The sequence below is a fragment of the Pholis gunnellus genome (genome assembly GCF_910591455.1).
Source record: "Pholis gunnellus genome assembly, chromosome: 7".
Lineage (NCBI taxonomy): Eukaryota > Metazoa > Chordata > Actinopteri > Perciformes > Pholidae > Pholis > Pholis gunnellus.
In genome coordinates, this window is record NC_136533.1 from 15751772 (window position 1) to 15773709 (window position 21938).

At 43.5% G+C, this 21938-nt stretch overlaps 1 protein-coding gene across 1 annotated transcript; it reads right to left on the reverse strand.

Moving 5' to 3' along the window:
• Window positions 1-8631: 8631 nt before the first annotated feature.
• On the reverse strand, window positions 8632-21587 carry znf469 (zinc finger protein 469; the record flags this gene model as incomplete). The annotated part of the gene is made up of 1 exon (XM_079163803.1): window positions 8632-21587. One exon carries the CDS (start codon window positions 21585-21587, stop codon window positions 9672-9674), a length of 11916 nt encoding a protein of 3971 aa, XP_079019929.1. The 3' UTR covers window positions 8632-9671.
• Between the last annotated feature and the right edge of the window lie 351 nt (window positions 21588-21938).

Here is a 21938-nt window from a genome sequence, read left to right on the forward strand (position 1 = left end):
GTGAAGACAAAGAAGTTTGCAGGTGCTCTTTCAGGCCTTGTTTTAAACGTGCTGCATGATCAGGCTGGTGAATGATGAAGAAGGCAAATAAAAGTTCAGCCTTTTTTGGAGGCTTCATTTCCCTCATCCGTCATTTCATTAAGTTTGTCAGGTGTGTCCTTATATACACAAGACTTTTGACAGCTCAAGATGGCAAACGTCTCAGTTTAGACAATCCCCTTATGTGTAGTCAACCTTCCGTCTCCGCCGAGCCTCTAGTGTCTTGCCTCTGATAAGGAATCACTGATGTGGAACAATGTTGGCTGAGATGCTGGAGGGTGTGGGGGGAAAGGATATGCTCATCGGCTAAGTATTTTCTCTTTGCCAGTTCCAACTGGGCCACAAGAGGAGATTGAAACTGTTATAGATATACACTTTCAAATGGACAAACACACACACACACACACACACACACACACACACACACACACACACACACACACACACACACACACACACACACACACACACACACATCTGTTTTCCTGCAATCAATCTCCTAAATCCACCCAGGTTGTTGTGAAAGTGATAAATTTAGCCATTTAATATCCGTAATTAATAATTTATTACACACCGCGGATTCAGACCAGGCAGTATTTTATCTGCGGAGGTAATAGTTGTACCCTTGAAGGTCATTCTGAATGTTTTTCATTATTGCTTCCGGAGTTTACATCCAAAACATCTGTGCAATAACTTTCAGATAATGTGACTGAATGACACTGTTGGGAAGAAAATTAGAGTTACATGAGGGTATTTTACAGTTTTTGTCTGATAGTCATTCTGACAACTATCTGGACTGGACTGGATATTGACACATGGTTTCAGATGCCTACTATACAGCATCAAATATTTGCCCCCACAATTGATTCAAAACCCAGATCTCAGTGGCATAAATATTTTACATAAAAGTCTGTTACAAAATAACCGCACACAGTAGAGAAAGAATTTGGACTATTTCACCAGGTGGAGAATAAAGAAATGGGTTTCAACTCAATATTTTTGTAAGAAGGATTGTGTTTTATACAGTACTACTGACGTACAATGAAAAGTGAACAGAGTAGGCTTTCCCTGTTGCAGAAAACTGTCCGTGTGGATTCTCTTTTACTTTTCTCTGTTTGTAGTGAATAAATGTAAGTGAAGCAAGTTATCTCGCTGTCATCCCCCTCCTCTCTCCCTCCCTACGCCTGTCTTTCTCCTCTCTGTGTGTCTCTGAAATACACACATACTCTCTTGCACAAAGGAGGGAAAGTGTCACTATGGAAACAAGGAGGCGAGATTCTAAAAGCTACCTCTTGAGACGAGAGTTAAGACAACAAAAAGGAGTCCACAGTGTGACTGGCAGAAAAGCAGCAATATACACAGCACCTATACTTCTCCCGCCTGTTCTGCCGCCGTGGATGTCATCATCAAGCCGCTTTGTTGGCCCTTTACATCACTGTTTTGTGCCTTTACCAGACTGTGGAAATCTGTGTCTGCGTGCAGACATGGATGTGCATTTTAATATACTCTGCCTGTCTTTGTGTTTAAGGACGGAAGATGCAGTGCCTACATTTAAATGCATGTGGCTCTTTGGACAACTGCGCGTGTGTGTGGGTCTGGGTGTAATATGCACCACACATTTCTTTAATAGGGCTAATCCATTTTAATCCCACCTGCCACTGTTACCTTACAATGATGAATGTAAGCCTAAATGAGTTGAGACGCAGATAAATGCCCGAGGGACACAGGGGAGGAGGCTGGGAGCTAGATGTAAGTCTCTATATGTGTGGTTTGTGTTTGCCCATGTGTGTATGTGTGCGCATGTGCGTGTGCAAGCTTGTGCATGTGCATTTATTAAGGTTTCTGCAGCATGCTGAAACAGGTTTTTCCTCCCTGCTCTGTTCAAGGCTATTTTCTGTGGGTCTGCAGGGTCACTGCTGTCCTTAGTGATGTCTCCTTCAGCCGTAATCAGCACCATGGACAGCAACACCGATCTCCAACACCGTAGGCACCACAGCAGGCATCCATCTCAATAGACTCAAAGAGGCTCCCTCTGCTTCGCTCCTTGCCTTTTTCATTCCTGCAGATCTAAAGGAATTGGGTAGGTGAAAGCAGGCTCCCCATTAGGCTTCACTCTCGATGTACTCCTCTAACCCTTGATCTTTAACAGGGACGGAAAGAAGGAGCAGGAGAAAAAGTAAGAGGGGGAGCTAATTGTGAAAGACCTGCAGGCAACCATATCTATTAATAAAACCTCTAATGAAAAACGCCTAGTGGATAAGTTTCCTCTGGGATGACAGATTCAGATGCTTGATGATAAGGGGTAAAATACAGGACAAGTCCAGGCTGCTGTGAATAGTAACGTCCTCCTTTAGCACTTGTTACTGTGTATAGAGCCACAGTTTTAGTGGCAACATCGTTCACATGTGTTGGCTTTGAAAAATAGTAGCAATATGTGGAAGCAAATGAAAGAGAGAATAGGAGGAGAGATTTAAAAAACAGGAGCAGGGGAGGGAGAGATGGGAGGAGTATACTACTGTACAGAGTGAGTGAGTGCAGTTTGGATGAGAGAGAGAGAGAGATAGGGAGACTGAGACAGAGAGGGAGAGAGAGAGAGAGAAAGAGAGAGAGAGAGAGAGGGTGCAGATAGCGGGAGGGGAAAACCTCTTTTCTGAAAGGGATGATGTCAGTCTCTGCAGCTGAGCCCCGGTCCCCGACTCGATATGGTGAAGATTCTCTCCTCAGGAAACACATCGGCAGGTACAACCACATCCACAAAGAGGGAGAGACAGGGGGGGAGAGACAAACAGAGGAGAGAAGCAGGGAGAGTCTGGTGAATGAAATCCTGCAGGTACGTATGCCATGTTGTTATCCATCTCTGAGTTCATTCATTAGTGCTTTTTGTCTCTTGCTGCCCGCCATTACGCTTTAAATTACTGCCAGCATCTCATTTGTACTAAGTCATTTTCCTGTTTTTCAAGCAAACCTTGAGTGTGTGAGTGTGTGTGTGTGTGTGTGTGTGTGTGTGTGTGTGTGTGTGTGTTAAGTGTACACCTCTACATCCCAGCCTGTCTGTGTGAATTTGTGCGGGTGTGTATATTTTAGCGGGGTTGTGGAAGAAGAGTGCTCACTGCAAATGAGGGGACACATGCACACACAGGAGCATTAGTGGAAAGTTTATAATGAAGAAGAAACTGCTGTATCAAGTCCTCTGGGGAGTGGGGGGGGGGAGGTCACAGCTTCAATTATTCAAATACAAATCAGATTTGGGGTCGCCGGAGCAGAGGGCATGACCGAGATTTGAGATTAGAGTAAAGGGCTTTGTGCGAAGATATCGACATGAGAACAAAAAAAAGAAGCTTTTTTGTGTCTGTGGCGTCACTGTTATAGAGCCTTTCCTCTGTCTGCATAGGGGATGTGCCAGGGTAAAGCAATGCCTGCTGGGATAGTGGTGGTCAGACAGGTGACATAGCTGTGGTGAGTCATCCTGTAAAATGTGTACCTGATACACCTTTTTTCTCATTCAGGATTGCAGGTTTTCTTATTTCTAAGGGCTAATGTCATTGTCAAGCGTAGTAATTCATGTTGCCCGTCATTCAAGATTAGCCAGTCTGTAGAATATGTTTTGTGTTATACAAGAAAAATAGATTTTATGTTGGTCAGATTAGTCATTAACTTTAGAGGCTGTCAGACAACGGCACATGTAGGGTCACATCCAAAAGGCAACAACTAGAGATGACATTGATAAGGATAACATTTCTCTTTGTATTAGAGAATCCTGCACAGCTGAGAGTTGTGTGTGTGTGTGTGTGTGTGTGTGTGTGTCCTTTCCAGAAAAGCTGGTCACAGACACATTTCACTACAGCCAATCATTTACACACTCCGACTGTTGGCATGCCACTCAATTAGTCACAGCGTGGATTACACTCTACGAGGGGCTTGGGGAGAGAATCACACTGAAAATCCAATTTTGTGCCACATCAAATGTCAGGGAAGATCTTTCAGATTCTCTGTGATAACCACAGAGACAGCGGGAGGAGAAGCTGAGGGAGCGCACTGTGGAGGTGGAGATGGGGGGGGGGGGGGGGGGGGGATAAAGGTTGGAGGAGAAGTAATCAGAGGCAGTGAAAGGAGGGGTAGGGGGACAGAGAGAGTCTCGTGGGCATGAGAGGCATCCCTACTGGCCAGCAGGCCCTGCTTTATATATATATAGGGTCATTTGTGCTCCATGTTGGTCTATGAGCAATATTGGAAAGCGGTTTGGTCGATTTCAAAATGTCATGCCTGGAAGAGCATTGCAATCAAAAGATAAGACATTTTACCTGCTGATTTTCTATGTAGTCTGTCATTGAAAGAAAGGATTTCACTCCAACAGCATATCGAAGAGGAATGGATCTGTATGAAAGAGGTATAAATAGAATTTATTTTTGGTATAATTAAAAAAATACACTTGCAACTAATCCAGCTAACAAACTGTGTGTAACAAACTCTCCTTAGAATCAGCTGTGTGTCTTCCGTGAGGACAGCCTCTCTGAAGACACCTGCTGTTAGGTGCAGTGCTCCAGCCACTGCAGACACACACCAGCAGGCTTTCATTTGTTTGCACAGACCTTGCAGAGCAACCCCATTTATTCCTGCAAACCTGGAACATCAAACAGGTACTTTTAGCTATTGTGTACAGCCTGTTCCCTCTCTGGTGCCGTCTGGAATGACAAACGGTTGAATAGATAAAGGCTACGTTGGCAGTAAGGCACTGCGACTTCCTACTGAGAGGTCATTAATTAGGAAATCCAAAGGTTGATTGTTCTTTACTTTAATGTTTCGTCTTCCATATTATCTTCTCCTCACTATAATTTATTTGTACCTGTTCATTTACCTAGTAATTAATTTTGATGTTACTACTGCTCCACTTCCTTTGACTCCTATTTCAGGTGCCAGTCCTGTGAGAGTGTGGTTTATTTGTTTAGTTTTCTCACTGCAGCACTCTCATTTGAGGATGTTAAGGGGGTAGGCAGTGTTTTGATGGTTGTCAGGCAAAATTGGCTTGATGTCTTGATTTCAAAGATTTCTTTGTCCTCTTTGTTCACACCAGGGGGATGTGTTAGTATTCAATTATTCATACACATTTTCTCTGTCGAACACAAATGATTTCAGATATCATCCCAATGGAAATTCATCATGATCTCCCCCTGTGTGTGCAGAGAGGGATGCTCAGTCATTCCTTTCCCCTCATGCGACAAATCCCTCCCCATCCATCTATCTATTTATCTCTCTCTGTGATGGCTGAAACCTCACATTCCCAAAAGAGGCAACCTCCGTGGCCCCTCAGCCTGTCTGTAATTAGCGCTGACCAGCAGCCCATTTCTATCTGCCCCTGATCTCCCGACCTCCCTGAGAGGCAGCCAACAGCACGCTCCACAGCGAGGAGCAGGGGGAGGAGGGGGCAAAAGGTGAGGGGAGAGAGGAGATAGATAGGGAGGGAAAACAAGGGAGGAGGGTGGGTGGAAAAGTGAGAATGCAACAGGGAAGAGTGGAAAATAAAAAAAATGGAGAGTGGGGAGGAATGAGGTGAGGTGAACTAGTAAGGAAGGAGAAGAAAAAATGATCCGAATGACTGAGAATGGAAGAGATGGTGAGTCGCAGAGTATATTGATGGAGAAGAGAGAACAAAAGCAGGAGAAAAGGAAGAGTAGGAAAAATAGGGTGGCGGCAGAGGAAAATAGACGGAGCGAGAGAGAAAAGAGATGCTATGTTAAGACCATACTCACTGATAATGTCACTCTACTTCAAAGTGCAAAGCTTTCCTGTCATGCTCCTGTATGACTGTGCCTCAGGAGAATTTCCTCATAGATCAGATGATAAAAGGGTGCCTGACAGGAGGGTGCGTGGGGCTCCTTCTCACTCTGTGTGACACATTCTGGGCTGAACTGGGACAAAACACACTGAGTTCTCTGCTTTAATTTTGTCTTAATCAACACACAGCTGCTGACCGGAAGACCTGGGGGAGATTCGCAGGTGCAGCGAGACCAAAAGAGGACTAAGAGGATAAGGTAAAATCCAGGATAAAAGATCAGCCATCATTTTTGTAATAAATTACCAACACAACATAACACAAATCAGCTCAGTCGAGGAGGAAAATAGATCTTCTTAAGGAAACTGGCAACATTTAAAATATTTAAAAGTCACGCGTCACCATTATTTGGGCTTTTCTTATGATTGTTCTGTTTGTGATATTAACGGCAGGCATTTCATTTACATGTCTTGATGGCTCAAACGTCCCTTAAGTCATTAATCATTCAACTTTCAAGCATCACATTCATCAATGAATCCAAGACTCCTTCAGTGTAACAAATTTAATCTGAGTTTGGCAATTGAACCATGCATCCTCTGTCTAATTGAATATTTAATTTCACTTTTTCAATAGTCACGTAAAAACTCTGATAACATTGTAGTCTGTTGTATGTTGTTGGACTCTTGATTAACCGCACAAAGTACAACAACAGATGGTGATCCACATTCCCACGCTGACTCTTTTCGTTTATATTTATGCAGTGTGAATCTATAAATGTGAGGGGATACTCTTCATTCAATGGTTCAAATGAAAAGAAGGCATTACACCACAATCACAAAACATTTGATCATTTGGTGAAACACTTTATTTCCATGTTGACTCTCAACAACATAGAGGTCAGTGAGGTATTTTCAAGCAATCCGCCAATGTTCAGTAAATTATTAGTAATTTATACACTGCTGATCAAACGTTTCAGCACTTGATTTGGCACCCCTGTCTATCTTGCTGTGTTGAAAAACATTGGGATTGGCAGTGTATGTCAACTACCAGTAACGTGATTATTGACTACATTTGCTTTCATTTGTATTAATATAATTGTGGTAGACGCTCAGCCATTTAAGTACTATTTAGGGATGTAAAAGATGTTTAAGTCAAGAATATGGTACAGTCAATCATGACACCATATTTACATCTATGAAGCCCATATCTAAAATGTCAAACATAAATCTGAAAACAGTATCTGTTAAAAATGGTGAAATAAAGTGCTTTATCCCACAAATTATAATGAATGGAGAGTTATTAGCTTGGCAACAGGCTTTCATGATAGCTCCTCGTCTACTTCAAGGAAACTGAGGGGGAAATGACATCTTAGACATGCTGTTCATGGATTTTAATGCACTGTAACAAAGGTCAACATGTAACACATAAGCCAGCATACCTTCATGAATTTTAATTATATCCTGCTGGAGAAATGTTGACTCACTGAGTGAAGATGAACAGAGAAGAAACAGGGATTCAGGGCTGTAATTCACTGACAGTTAGGCTATTTTCTGTTGTCATCAATGAGTCCAAAAATATGGTCTCTGTGGGTGCTGCCAAACCAGTATTCCTACTAAATTAATTAGAAAAGTTATTTCAACAACAACACTGTGGTTCTGTTTTCTCCACACTTCCTCTGAATGTCTGCCATGGTCTCTCACAATAGTGTCAGAATCAACACATGGATTATTTATTTTCATGTTTGTGTATATATATATATATATATATATATATATATATAGTTCTTTATTTTTTTCTACAGAAAGCCCCAATATCTTCATATCACTTTACATAACTTACAATTAATAATAATTTACATAACCCTTATAAAATATTGTTAACTTGATTATGAACTTATATATTATTAGATATTATGGACACACTGCAGTATAAGCTATCCTAATGCATTATACCTTACAGCGACTTAAGATGCATTATGCATGTTAGAAGGTATGCAAGTGTATATAATGCATTACAGATGATTTAAAGAAAAAATGCCACATTCCCATAAATAAGAATGTTCATAATCAAAACACAGGCCGATGACTTTAAGCCTGTTTCAGTCAGTCCACAGTCACTACAAAGATAAAGTATTACCTTCTATTCCATTCACAATAGCTGAATGCTTGAGCTTCAGTCGTTGACAAACTCAATAACCTCTTCTTTCTTCCCTCTCTATCCATGTTTACTCTCTCCCCCAATCTATCATCCTCCCCTCTTGTCTTACATCGCTTTTTCTTAGGTTCCATCATCAATCAGTGAATGGTGTGAAAATATTGCTCCTCCCAATGCGTTTCTACATGAATGCCACTGTGTACTATGGCTTTTTATTCCTATGTGATGATGAAAAGTATTCGTGTAGGAATAGAAGCCATTTTACACGCGGTGAGAGAGCAACATGGCAAAAGCATGACGGAAGAGAGAGCGCCTCGCCACCTGCTCAACAGTTCTCCTGCCGATAAATGTGACTGTTGAATGTTTCCCTGTAGTAAATATACGTCTACGCTCCACTTTCAGAGGATGAGTTAAGTGCTGATCTGAAGACAGAAAAAAATGAAGTCAAACTTTGTTGTGTGTGCACCTGTTTTTGCCTCCAGACACAAGCAGCTTGCAGTGTTTGATGCACATGGTGACAGCTGCAGTCCGCAGGGATGGCAGTTTGAACATTTGCAAAACACGTCATGAACAAAAGAAGAAAACAGCAAGTAGAGACCAATACAGATCTTTATTAACCAACTATAAAAGAGGCACTTAGAGAACCACTTAAGAACTTTACAACGGCATTTCCCTTTCTTCTCACTCTGTTTCTTTTGCACATTATTAAAATAAAACTTTGACATGAAGCATTGCACCAAAACAACAATCTACCTAAAATATTATACAATATAAGATACATACAGTATAAACAAGATAAAGCACCTTTGTTGTAATAGTAAATACTATTCATAATTAAACAGTTGAAGTAACAGACACAGATGATTGAGTTTGTGATTTGTGTGTGGTATTATCAGTGCATGGGAAGAACTCCGAATACAGGTCTTGGGACTGTGATGTCCTTGTATGCACCTGAGTTTAAACATTGGAAGCTTTCCTAAATTTAGGAAATGTATCAGCCTACATATGAAGTATTTGGATGCTTTATACAGTATCTTTAATAAACGACAGAGAACCAGTAAAAACAGTTGATTGAATGTACTGTAACTGCTACAGATCTCGTGTTCCCTTCCGAGGACATTGGCATTCACATTACAATAAAACACAATGTAGCACCATGTTTATACAGAAGGCTAATATGATGAATGTCAATGCAGTACAGTAAAGTAAAAAAATAATACAAAACGAATATGTTGGAAGCATGAACGAAAGGTGCACAGGCAATAGTCCAAGTCAGTTATGATGTCATTTGGTCCATTTCCAGAAAGACTTGATAAGACTGATAAGATCAAATGCAAAATGAACATGCATTTCTAAGAAGAAAATATTTTACTGTATTTTCAAGTATTCTTTTCTTTCTTTCCTTTAGGTAAATGAAATATAATCTCTGAAATAGATAATATCCAACAAAGGAAAAGCAGAAAAAAGTTCAAATGATATTCCCAACTAGCATATTCATTTTTGACCCAAAATTCATATCTTCCGTTCGTCCTCACATTTGTGTAATAAAAACACATGTACAAAGAAGACATAAAGTGACTACGTAAGTATTTAAAGATAGCATTTCACAGAAAAGAGCTGTGCAATCTCATTCACCACAAGGAATTGTCTTAAACATTTATAACTGTGAAATTTACAGTCTCTTATTCACAGATTCCTCACGTCCCACTCAGTTAATAGATTCTGATGTGTCCTTTCTTAAAGGAATCTTAAAGCTAGTGAGTTTTTGGCCAAACAGCTGGCTTAAGAGGTGGTTCTGGGACTCTGCTGTCCTGTAGGAATGGCTCTCCATTGACCTAACCCCCATCTTTGGCCTAGATTTATTCAAAGTATTGTTCATGGGAACTGAAGACACTTTAGAAATAGGGGGATGCAAAGGCCGCCCCAGAGGTCCCTTTTTGGCTTTGTAATCCCCGTTAAGAGGAGTCACAATCTCAGCTTTCTTTTGTGTGCAGCTATCAAGCAAGCTTCTCTTTGACGGCAAACCCATGTTTGAAGTCTTGCACTTGGAAACAATTTTGTTGCTAACGACGTCGTCCCTTACTGAGGACAGCACAGGGTAGTCGTTGGGTCCATCCGTCTTTCTTTGCAGAGAGGGATTCGGACACTTGCTGGAGCGGAATTTCTTTTTGGCCCGAGAGTCAACACCATAATTCTCCTGTGTGGCTGGAGAGGAAAACCTTTGCAGGCTGTGGGGGGATTTCGAATCTTTCCTCTTCTTCAGTGGTCTCACAGATTCTTTGTCCTCATTTGAGGCTGAAGCGTTGAGGGAAACCTTGGAGTGGAGGGCTGGTGTAAACTCTGTAGCCTTCATGCTGCTAGTTGTAGTGCCGTTTTTAGTGTTGTCTGCTTTGGTCGGGGCAACTTTGTCTTTCATCTGACTGCTACCTTCCTGTTCACCACCTTGAGATAAAGTCAGCTGTTTGCTGTCATTATTGGAAGCTTTCAATGAGTGATGCCACTGCTCATCATCCCTCTGTTGGTCCATCACATCAGCAGCTAATTCATGCTTTGACTCAAGTGTCTTTGAAATGATTTGATTTTCTCTTAGGCTGACAAAAGACTCCTCACCAGATGGAAGTGAATCAGTGTTTTCAGTCTCAGCGGTGGCACCTTCAGCAGAGCCTTCCTCAGCCTTAAGAGTCTCCTCCCCCACACTACTACTGTCGTTAGACGCTGACCAAGAGGATTTCTCTGCTCTAATGCAGACTGACTCATTCTCCTCTTTCACGTCAAATGGTTCAGTAATTGATTTTCTATTACCCTCTTTATCGAGAAGTGGTGAGGTGACTGGGTCAATTTCCTCTTTCTTGGGTGTAGCAGACTCTGAACAGCCCACATGAATAGCGTCCTCCAGCTCTTCAAATAGTTCCGAGTAGTCCTCAGCAATGTCCTCAGTCTTCACATTTGTATTGTTTGTGTCGCTGTGGTAATCATTTGCAATGGTCTGTGTGGAGTCCTCTGCTGTGGAAACAGAGGATTTTGAAGTCTCGGAGTTTTGATTTAAGTGCTGTGAGCTTACACTGGCAATGCCGCTGTCTGAGCTATTTTCTTGCAGACTGTCAGAGGGGATTCTCCTCTTCTTACTTGCAGGCGAATCACATTCATCTTCTTTGGAGGCAGATGTCTTCACAGGTCTGAAAACACCTCGGAATTTGAAAATTTTGTTCCCCCCTGACAGGTGCTTTTCCATGTGGCGATCAAACTGCTCCTTCTTAGAGAAGGTGTAGTTACAGGTGCTGCAGATGAAAGATTTTTTAATCACATGCATGACATCGGCACAGAGCTCACAGGTGTAGAGGGTGGTGTGTTTTGAATCCAGCTCATCAACCTCCTCATGTGCACTCTTCAGATGGCCTTTTAGCTCCTGGGCCTCCTGATAAGAGACGGGGCATTTGTGACACAGGAAAATCTTTTCCAAATTGTGAACCACTAAATGTCTCTGGAGTTTGAATGGTTTGGGGAACTGTTTCCCACAGTGGTGGCAGTCTCTTGAGGGGTCTTTGCAGTTGGGATGCATCTCCACACTTTTAGGTGTCTCTGTTTTGTGGAGGACCTCTAGTGGGGTAAATGTACTCTGCTTCCCACCTGCTCCACTGCTGCTCTTAGTTTTGTGAACTTTTGGCTCAGCCCCCTGTGAGGTTTTCCCCTCTCCCACGGCGTTGTCTGCAACAACAGCTTTTTCCTGTTCTTTAGTGGCTTTGCTGGGTTCTCTGTTGGCTTTGCTGGGGCGGTGCTGCATGATTGAGGTGATGAAGTTCTTCACGGCTGTCTCCTGCATGAAGCAGCCTGGAATGCCTAACATGGAGCCTTGAGTCTGACCCCTCCGGGCAAACTGAGTGGCATGCTCTCGTAAATGTTCATTGTACATCCACACATCCGATATCTCCTTCAAGCACATTCCACAGGTCCAGATACCTGTCTTGTTCTTGGCATGTTTCTCCCTCAGATGGTCTCTCAGTTGCTCCCTAGAGCTGAACTTACGCTGGACACACATGTAGCAGGTTGGAGGTGGAGAGGGGTTGTGGGAGAGTTTGTGAAAGTTCAGCTCGCCCAGGGTGAGGAACCAAGTGAAGCACACTTTGCACTTGTACTGCTTATCTTTTACCTTTATTCCACAATCTTGACGTTTTCTGCCTCGCCGCTCCATCACTTTCTTGGACTTTTCATCATCTCTATTCTCCACGTCAACAGTTGCCGTAGGAGGAGCCACTGAAATATCTTTTTTGGAGTCAAAGAACTGAATCTCAGGAAGTTGAAATGTGGTCTTGATGTTTTGGATGTCAATGCTGTGGAAGGTTTGAACACTCTTTGTGACACACGGCTCTACGGGGAAGGGGGCAGAGGGCGGGGGCAGAGGGCAGGGTGCAGTTGGCTCTTCTGCTTTGCAGGGGCTGGGGTCAGAGGTCACCGTTGAGCTTGAATCAAAGCTACTGAAGTCACTGGAGCCACTCCATTCAATTGAAGATTTATCAACCGTGCTCTCGAGTGAATTCGAGGGGCAGTTGCCAACCTCTTTAACATTCTCATGAGCATCCTGCTGGTCACTTTGGGTAACACCAGTCTTTAATGTGCTGTTGTGGCACATATTTAACATGATGGCATCATCGGTTGATATTGTCTCATATTCACAGCGGTTAGTTTGGTTGTCAGTGAACGTCTGCTCTGCTTGGTTTTTAATGTACTGATCTTTACTTTGCATGAAGGTCTCAGAGGGAGGGTAGTCCTCAGCCACATTTGATTCGGGCGATAGCTTCTGTCTTTTGTTTCTTTTGCTGTACACCCTCGGGCACTTTTTCCTTTTTGCTTCCTCATCTCTGGGGAACAGCTGTGAGAATGTGGTGTCGTCATCAAGTAAGGCCTTCAGTTCGGGACTTATGCCGGAAGGACTGAGAGGGGAACAATTCAAATAGGAGAGAGGATGCGCCTCGTCTGCGGGTTCACTGTTTTCCTCACATTTTATCCCGACGGCTGCCACTTTGCTAAGAATCTCTTGGGCAAGGCTCTCTTCTGATCCTTTCTGTTCACACATCTCTTCCACAGCGCACAGACTCTTTCTGGGCTCATCGTATTCCCTGATTATATCTTTGTCTACAGATATGGCACTTTCAACATTATTATCTGCACAAACTTCACCATTTGCAATCTCTGTTATGCTTGTGCATTTCATTTCTTCCAGATCAGTGACTTGATTTAGCTCCACAGTTTCATTGAGAACATTTGTCTGTTTTGTTGGCGATGGCGGTGTATTGACAGAGCCAGAGTTTGAAGTAATAGGTTGAGGGAATTTCTCTGAGCCAGTAATGGTTTTGTCAGTGATTTTCACCTCGTCTGCTGGAGATTTGCGGAGATCGTGGAGTCCACTGCTTTTGAATTCAGGAGTTATAGCTTGAAGTATGTCTGTTTTTAATATATTTAGAAGCTCATCTGAGAAAGAGTCTGACTTTATGTTTACCTCACTGTTTTTGTTCTTTCTAGCTTTGTTGTTCTTTTTTGCTTTTGTTGGCAGCAGAAGGTTTTGGTGGCCTATTTCACCCACTTTGGTCTCAGATGCCATTTCTTCCAGGACTGACTCAGTCTCTGCCGCTTTAAATATGAGAGTGCTACTTGTCTCAGGCAGCCCATCTATTTTACTTGGGTAACAGGTCTCTGAATCATCTTTATGTTCTTTCTCTGTAGTTTGGGATGCTTCATAAATAACCATAGTCCCCTGATGGCTTGATGTTATGCTCTGCGAGCCAATGTGTTTTTCACTTCTGACCAAATGTTTCATGGCCTTATGTCTTTTTAATCCAGGCACGGTCCTGAAATACATGAGGCAGATTTCACAAAGTTCTTTCCCCTGTTGAGCGTTGTTCTGTGTCTTTTTTTGAGATATTTCTTTATGTGTTTGGTGCATTGTGGAACACTGGCCAGTCTCCATTGTTGGTTGCTTCTCTGATGGTTCTGGTGGAAGAGGCATTTGTTCATTTTCACAGATGACGAGTGGTTTAGGAGTGGTCGGACCATCTGAAATGTCTTTTCTGATAAGTGTACTGTCCTCAGCAGAAGCCCCGTAAGAATTGAAATTCTCTGATTCATCCTTTCTCAGCAGGTCAGGGTGAATACGCAAATGCTCAACAGGTCCAACAGGATCATGGCAAACCTCCAAGTCTATCTTTACATTACCACCTATGGAATCTTTGCTTTTTGTTTCAGGTGGGATACCCAATGAAAAGCATGTGAATGTTCTACTCTGCTGGAGGACCAGTTGTTCACCTGATAGATTCAGTTTAGCTGCAGGGTCTGGGTTCAGTGATAGCACCGTGTCTGTTTCACTTTCATTAAAAATCAGTGCAGGGTTAACGCTCAGGTCACAAGGTTCACAGTCATCTCTAGGACTCTGCTTGATGTCTGGATGCTCTTCAGGTTTACTGGCAGGTGAAATTGGTATGTAGCTGTATTGATTCTGTTCTGGAGGTTCGTCTGAAATACTGTTGTAGTTGAGAGGGCTGAGCTTCAAATCATACATTGCATCTCTCTTTTCAAGACCATCTGACACTTCTGGTGGTTCTGCTGAGCTGGTCACTGGAAGTGGAGAAGGAATGGTGGTTTCAGAGCTGGTGATTTTACACTCTATGACCCTTAAGTCCAGGAGAGGTGGGCTAATCAAAGAATACTCCATCTCGGCTGTTGTGTTCAGTTGTTCTTCACTGTTCAAAACCTCTTTGACGTTGCTGTTTTCTTCCTCGTTTATGGGGGATTGCACATTTTTAATTGAGCCATGGTTAACAGACACATCATCACATTTGCTTTGGGATGTACACGAATCCTCTTCCATGTTCCATTCCTGCATGGGTGTTTGATGAGAGGTTGTTAGAAGAGGACTGGTTGGTGGGGCAGTGTGTAGAAAGAGACAGTGACTTTCTTCAACCTCTTCTCTGCATGGTGAGTTTTGGTGACTTGCCATGAAATCGATAGGAAGGTCTTCTTTGATGTCCTGTACAATTAAAATCTCTTCTTGTTTCTGAAAGCCAAGACCCGAGTCACTAAACGAGTCATTAAATGGAGTAACTTTGCAGGAATCACAGCCAATGATAGCATCAGACTGAGAAATAACCAACAGATTACTTTGTCCCTCTATGGACTGGGTGTCTCGGAAGGGTGAGCAACGACTAGTGTTCTCTGTATTGGTTTCCATCAGTATTGGACTGCAGGGCTTGTCAGTGGTGACTATCTCCACCGACAGATCAGTTGTTGGACCTGCACTGTAAGCAGGGCTGCAGCTCTTGGAGGGCGATAGTTTAATCAAATGATCCTGTTTTTCTGTTTCAACAGTTATTTTCTCGCTTACACTGTCTGAGCACTTCAATTTTCTTTCCATTTCCTCACCATGTGAAAAACTAATGTCTCCAGTATTAACATGGTAATCAGTGGACCGTTTTTCGACTGCTGTTTTAATTGCACCCAGACTTTTCTCGCCAATGTCTAGACTGGCGTCAGGTGGAGTTGGTGATAAAGGATGGCTGACAGACTGACCAGTGATTCCCTTCACTGAGTCTGCTTCCTCATAGCCGTCTGTGGTCGAATGTTCTGGATCGTCACTACTGGTTTTAAATAACTGATTCACATCTACTGCTGCTTTGCTGTTCCCGCCAGACTCCTGAACCACATGTGGGTCATGTGTCAGCACACTTGAGCAGTGAGCAGACTCGATAAAATTACTAATCTTTGCGATATCCTCCTCTGATGTGACTTTAGTCTCAGCCTTGCTATCGTTGTTTTCTGTGGGCTCACTTGGCTGTGATGAAATTGGCTGGTTTCCATCGACTTTGGGGTCAGTGCTGTTAGAGGGAGATGACTGTGACTCATTCAGAATGAATTCAATATCATCTTTCCTCTCATTGATATGTCGAGGTGATAATATATTCTCCTTCCCCGTAATTGCTTCCTTTTCACTGTGATCTTCTCTCTCAACTGCATCAGTTGCCTGACATTCAATTTTGTGATGTTGTTGACTTGTGAGAGTGGTGACATTCGGCTCCTTGTCTTCTGATATAACAGGTTCTTTTTTGAATATAGAGTCTGAAATCACCTCCAGGCTTTTTATGAGGTTTTCTGTATATCTTTTCTGTTCTAAAATCTCTTCCTTTGTTTCTACTGGAGTCTCTTTTTCAGCGTTTCTCTCCACTGATTTCTGGTCATGGTGGAGCTGTGGGTTTTCAATATGTGAAGCCGTGGTGCTAAAATTTGGGGCATCATCTTCTTTTTCATTGAAATGTTCAAGCGGCCCTGGTTCATTGTGAATTGGAGTGTGGGGAGTGTGGTGTCCACCCATTAGCTCAAACTGGAATGGACTGGACCATGGTTCAGTGAAAGGCTCTGAGACCAAACTGTTCACTGATACTTCCATGGTTTGCACAGGGCACCTCATATCCAGTCCAGTGCCTCCACTCTCTGACTCATCAGCCAAACGTAAAGGTGAAAACTTGCTCATTTTCAGCTGCTTAGGGACATCCTGAGCTTGTAATGGTGGGCTTTCCAACTTAGTTGACTGCAGCTGGTTTTCAAGCTCATTCACTATTCTTTTTATCTCTAGCTCATCCTCTGATGCACAGCTGTTGAGATTTGTACTGTAGTCGATTATTTTTTCTGGCAGAGACAAAGGAACGTGATTGTAATCTGGTTTCTTTTCATTTGATTTCTCAGAGCTGCCTTTGTACTGAGATATCTCATCTGGTAGTACAGGGCTAACCAAAAGGTTCCAGTCTCTTTGTTCCAGAAAAGGAGAGAAGGAGGACACAAACTCTTCCTTTTTATCAGCCGTGTTCTCTATTGAATGAAAACTCTCTTTCTGAATTGGCATATCTGAATAGAGGCCACTGTCGAATCCTGTGAGATCCCCAAACATTGTTGAGGTGTCAAATGAAAGTGGGGATTTCAAGAGCCCCTGTTCCTGATCCAGTGGGTAGTGCATGAGGTGGAGCGTATCTTTTTGTATCAACGGGCCTTGGCTCTCAGTTGGAGAGAGGCACACCTCATCCATCAAAGAGGTGCAAAGGGAGGATCGCTTGTGTGCATTTAGGTCATTGACTAAAGTCATAGCCTCACCCACCATGCAGACATTGTCACTCTGTTTTTCAAATGTGGTACTGTCTGATAGCTCTGACTGTGTAGCTTGGGGCCCCTCGCTTCTTTCGCACATTCTGATTCTGTCAATATTGAAATTAGCTTCTTTGTTGATGGTGGGAGAGTGTGAATCAAACTGTAGTGGCTTGCTGTCTGCTCTGCTACACTGTGTTGGTTCTTCTTTTGGGCACAGATTGTCTGTTCTCTGTAGGGTGTTTCTGTCTGAACTGACTGTGGTGCCAGTTTCTTTTCTGGGAGACACCAGCTTCTCTCTTGATTTTTGATTGTGAGAGGTTCTGCTTTTTTCAAAGTTTTTGATTGTGTCTTTTGCGTTTTGGGACGATGACACTGGATCAGCAACTTCTGGATTTGAATTCTTCTTCTTTGGGTCCTCTGTACTGACTTTGTTATCAGACAGAATAGCTTTGTCAGTATTATACTTCTTGACAGATTTAGTGAATGTCAGTGCTAGTGTGCTAGAATCTTTGCATAACTTCTGCGGGGAGGACCTTTCATAGGTTTTCTGCTCTGGAGACTCTTTCTTTTTGATGTCGGTCTTCTTCTCACAGTCGGATTCAGTGCGATCAGTGCTTTTGGGGCTGTTGATACTATCGCTTGAAACACTCACAGATGTGCTGAGTTCACTGCTTGTGGAAGACCTGCTACCCCTCCTCCTGAGTCTCTGATGAGAACCATGTTTCTCAGGTGAGAGAGAAACCTCCTCGTTTTTTTTCACCTCAAAACACTCCTTCGACTCATGTCGCCATGCTGCCTGGTCCCTCTCACTCCTTGCTCGCCATTTGCACTCTTTGGTGTATGTGTATTTACAGCGGCTGCTTTGATTCAGCCGGCCTTGGCTTGCTATCTTAACGGGCTCACATTCATCATCGGAATCTGAGACATAGTCGTATTCTCCAAATGCAGGGTTCTGTACAGTGGGAGTTAGTCTTTCCATCACTAAGGAAAACTGGAGGTTTTTTGTACCTTTAACATGGAGCTTATGGAGCTTATTTTTCTGTTGAACTATTTTGTGAATAAGTTCTTTACTCCAGGTGCCCCCTCCAGTGCTTTTCCTCTTGCTCTCTTTCACTGCAGTCCTTGAGGTTGGAGACGTGGAGGCCTGTGAGGGTGTTGACCCTCGAAGTGCAGAGCTGTCCTGAAACGTTTTAATACCACAACGCTCAGAAAACTTGCTGGATAAGAGAAACCTTTGTGTACTTTGGTTTTCATCCTCACCCTTGCACAGTTTTCTTGCCTCTTTCACTTTGTTGTCTTGTTCCCTTGTCTTCTCCCTTGAGGCAATTCTTGAATCATTTTTTATGAGAATCTTCTCATCTTGTTCCAAATTCAGAGATCTTTTCTCAAGTTTGCTCTCAGTGTACTGTTTATCTGTCTCGGAGTTCTCAACATCAGAGTCATAGAAATAATTTCCCTGTTTGAAAGACCTGTCATCCTCTGTTGCTTGTTTATTTTTGCTCTCAAAGACCAGAGATTCTTTGGTTTTCAGGCATTGTTTGCTTGATGTTGTTTTGACAGTGGTGAGGTCATCATCAGCAAACGCATCGATAAAGCTACTGTCTATCTCTGCATTATCTGATTGATATCCCAGTCCATTCAAGGCTTCTGTGATTAGGCTGTCTAATTTGGCATCCTCCATGTCCAGCTCAGGGAGAGGGACAGGAAGGTTACCCGTACCAGAGAACAAGTTAAGTTTCATTGAATCATCCTTGTTGTCTCCTTTAGTTTCACTGTCAGATATCAGTTCTCCATTTTTATTGAGACCCAACAGAGAAAGGTGAAGGTCAGATGGGCACCTTGACATCAAAACATTTGACACGGATGACACTGCTTTTGCTGGTTCTGCATGAAACTTTCTGCTGTCCTCCATCTTTGATATGTCTTTGAGGTCATTTTGAGCAAATGTATGCTGAGCACAGTATTGCTTATGGCCTAGAAAGGATGCCAGGTTGTTGAAGTTCTGATCACACTGCTTGCATGTCAGAAGCACATCTAACTGGTCAAGATTTGCTGCAGCTAATGAGGTCGCTAACAGCTGATGTGCAGAGTATGGCGGTGGTGGCTGATGATGCTCCAGCCCAAAACTGTCTATGTAACTTTTGCTTCCATCCATAGTAGTCTTTGGATGTGTGCTGTTTTGCAGGTAGCTCATCATGTCGTCTTTGGCTCTGTCTGGCGCGTAAGGAAGGTTTCTTGGAGCATCTGAATGAAACTGGTGAGGGTGAGCGCTCAGGTGATCTGACAGTAACTGTGTTTTGGCTTGGGCCTGGTGATAAAATGTGTGAGAGGGTGCTGATTTTGACAGTAGACTGTCCTCTGAACTGATGTCAACAGGACTGGTGGATGCTGGGGAGAGGGAAGAGCAGGTACTACTGGATGCAGGGTTATGGACTGGCGAGGGCAAAGGAGATTCATAAGGGGACACCATCATAAGTCCCATAGGGGGGACCTGTAACGGAGGATAGCTGTAGTTTCTTGATGCTGCTGGAAGAGACTGGTTCAGTCCGAAATATACCGCCTTATTTTTAGATTCACATACTTGTGCGTTGCTCATCTCTACTTTAAAAGTTGAGACTGTATTACTGCTATGTTTTACAGTCTCCGGTCTTTGGTTTGAAAACCCGTCACTGGTTCTGCTGTTCTGAAATGAGCTGGGGTTTTTCAGGGAGCTGTGTTTATGTGATTTGCTATCATCCTGCCAGTCAGAAGGGGAAACCATGTAAGCCAATTTTTGATTGCTTATTTGCCTAGATAAGTCAATTCTGTTTTGGTTCGACAAGGCAGGGGTTGGCCGTATCTGTTGCCAGGTCAGTCTGCTATTTTTAGATGAATTTGGCCTTTGGTCATGTGCTGGCTGGTTCTGAAACTGATACTTGTCATTCATATCAGTATACTGATTTGTGTTTTGATCAACTGGTAAATGTGTCTTATTGGGCCCCTCCCATGAGTGTGGTAACCTATTTAGAACCTTGTTATTGATGTTTTTATCAAAAGACATTATGCCTCCGTGAATGTTACTGACTGGAGGGTTGCTAAATGTTTTGCTGGGAAAGTGCATTTGGGAGCCTGGACCTTGTGAAATATTTATTGCATGGTGCACACTTCCTTGAATGTGTGTTCTTTGGTTGGCAGCTGCTTCTTTAGGATGACAATTCCTCTTACTACCCAAGGTGATGGCTGCATCCCTGCTGTCTGCCTGTGCCATAGTGTCTGTGCTGTCAGACAGGGCAATCTTCCCCTGCTCTGACTGCTGTGAGCTGGAGCCAGAGCTGTCACTACTGGCTGAGTCCTCACTCAGGTTCCTAGGACACTGGATGGAGGATGTCACCCCTTGAACAAACTGTGACTGTGGGGGTTGAGGATAAGAACTCCTATCCTCGGGCTGCTGTTCATTACTAAACTGAGTGCTGTTCTGAGCAATGTGTTGCCCTTCCCCAGGCGTAAAGGAAAACAAGTTTTGGGTCACATGAACAGAACCTTGCGAGGAGGTTGTAAAGTCTTGGGATTGGGGGTTCTGTTCACAGACAGAGTCAGAGGTCGATTCTTCCAGAAAATTATATCCATATTGATATGGACCAGACAGAAAGGCCTTATTAGTTTCTGTAAGGGCAGTGGATTTTTGTGATGACACTCCATAGTTAGCACCATTAAAAGTTCTTTCAGGAGACTGCCATACATTAGAGCCACTCAGCTGAAAGTCAGTCAGGATCAGCTGGCTGCCGGGCTGTGTGCCGTTGTTCTCCATTGAGGCAGGCTGCTGCTGCTGTGACAGGGGTGGATGTGGGTGAGATGACGTTCCACTTGAGGAAACCAGTGCCTGTGATGTATAGCTTGGGGAGGTAAGGTTAGAGGAGGCCTCCTGGAAGCAGCGGCTATAGTTGAGCTCTTCTTGCTGTAGTTCGGCCTCTCTCTCTGGTATACTGGGAACGTGGAATCTGTAGCTGCCCGAAACTGGGCCACGACTGGTCTCCAACTTCTTGGGTGGCGCAACCTTCTGCTGTGGGTAGGCAATACCAATGGTGGGGTTGGAGCGTGGATTTGTAATGCTAAGTCTGTACAGCTGCTGCGGGTTGGCGCGCTCCGTCTTTCCTGACCGCTTCCCCTTTTCTCGGCTGCGGCCCTTTCCACTCGGGGACTGGGGGCTGCCTTTGCCACTCGACCAAGTCCTGTCTGTGGCAAATTTGGATCGGTTCTGCAGTGATCTGAAGTCAATCTTCCCTGTCTGCTGTGGCCGTATGACAGCCTCGCGCTGCTGAGGACAGTCCCTTCCCTTTTCTAGTGTTTCAACTTTGGCCCCTTTGCTGCTGCTTCTGGCCTCAGTGCCTGTGCTTGAAAAGTGCTCTGAAGACTCCTTTGTGGTTTTGTCACTCTGCTGCTCCAGCGCTGTCCCTTCATCCTGCAGTTTGGACTCAGCGACCAGCTCTTTGACAGCATGCATTCGCTGAGTCTCTCCTGCCATGGTTCACACTGCGTGCTGTGATGGCCTGGTCCTCAGAAATGCTATCTGGGAGACAGGGTCATCGTCTTCTGGGTGGTATGAATCAATAAATGTCCAGTGGCAGGAACTGCAGGGACAGGGCTGCTCGCTGCAGGCTCATCTCTTCCCTTTCATTATGAACCGCTGATCTGGCACCAGAGCAAAGCCGACCTGGAGGGAAAAGAGAACAGAGAGGATCAGATGTCAAGCTTTTACTGTTTAATAAAAAAATGAAAGTGATTATATCATGTGCTAATTTAATTAAAATCCTATCCGGCAATACTATTGAAACATGCAAGTGAAGCATTAAACACCACTCATAAATTAATGATG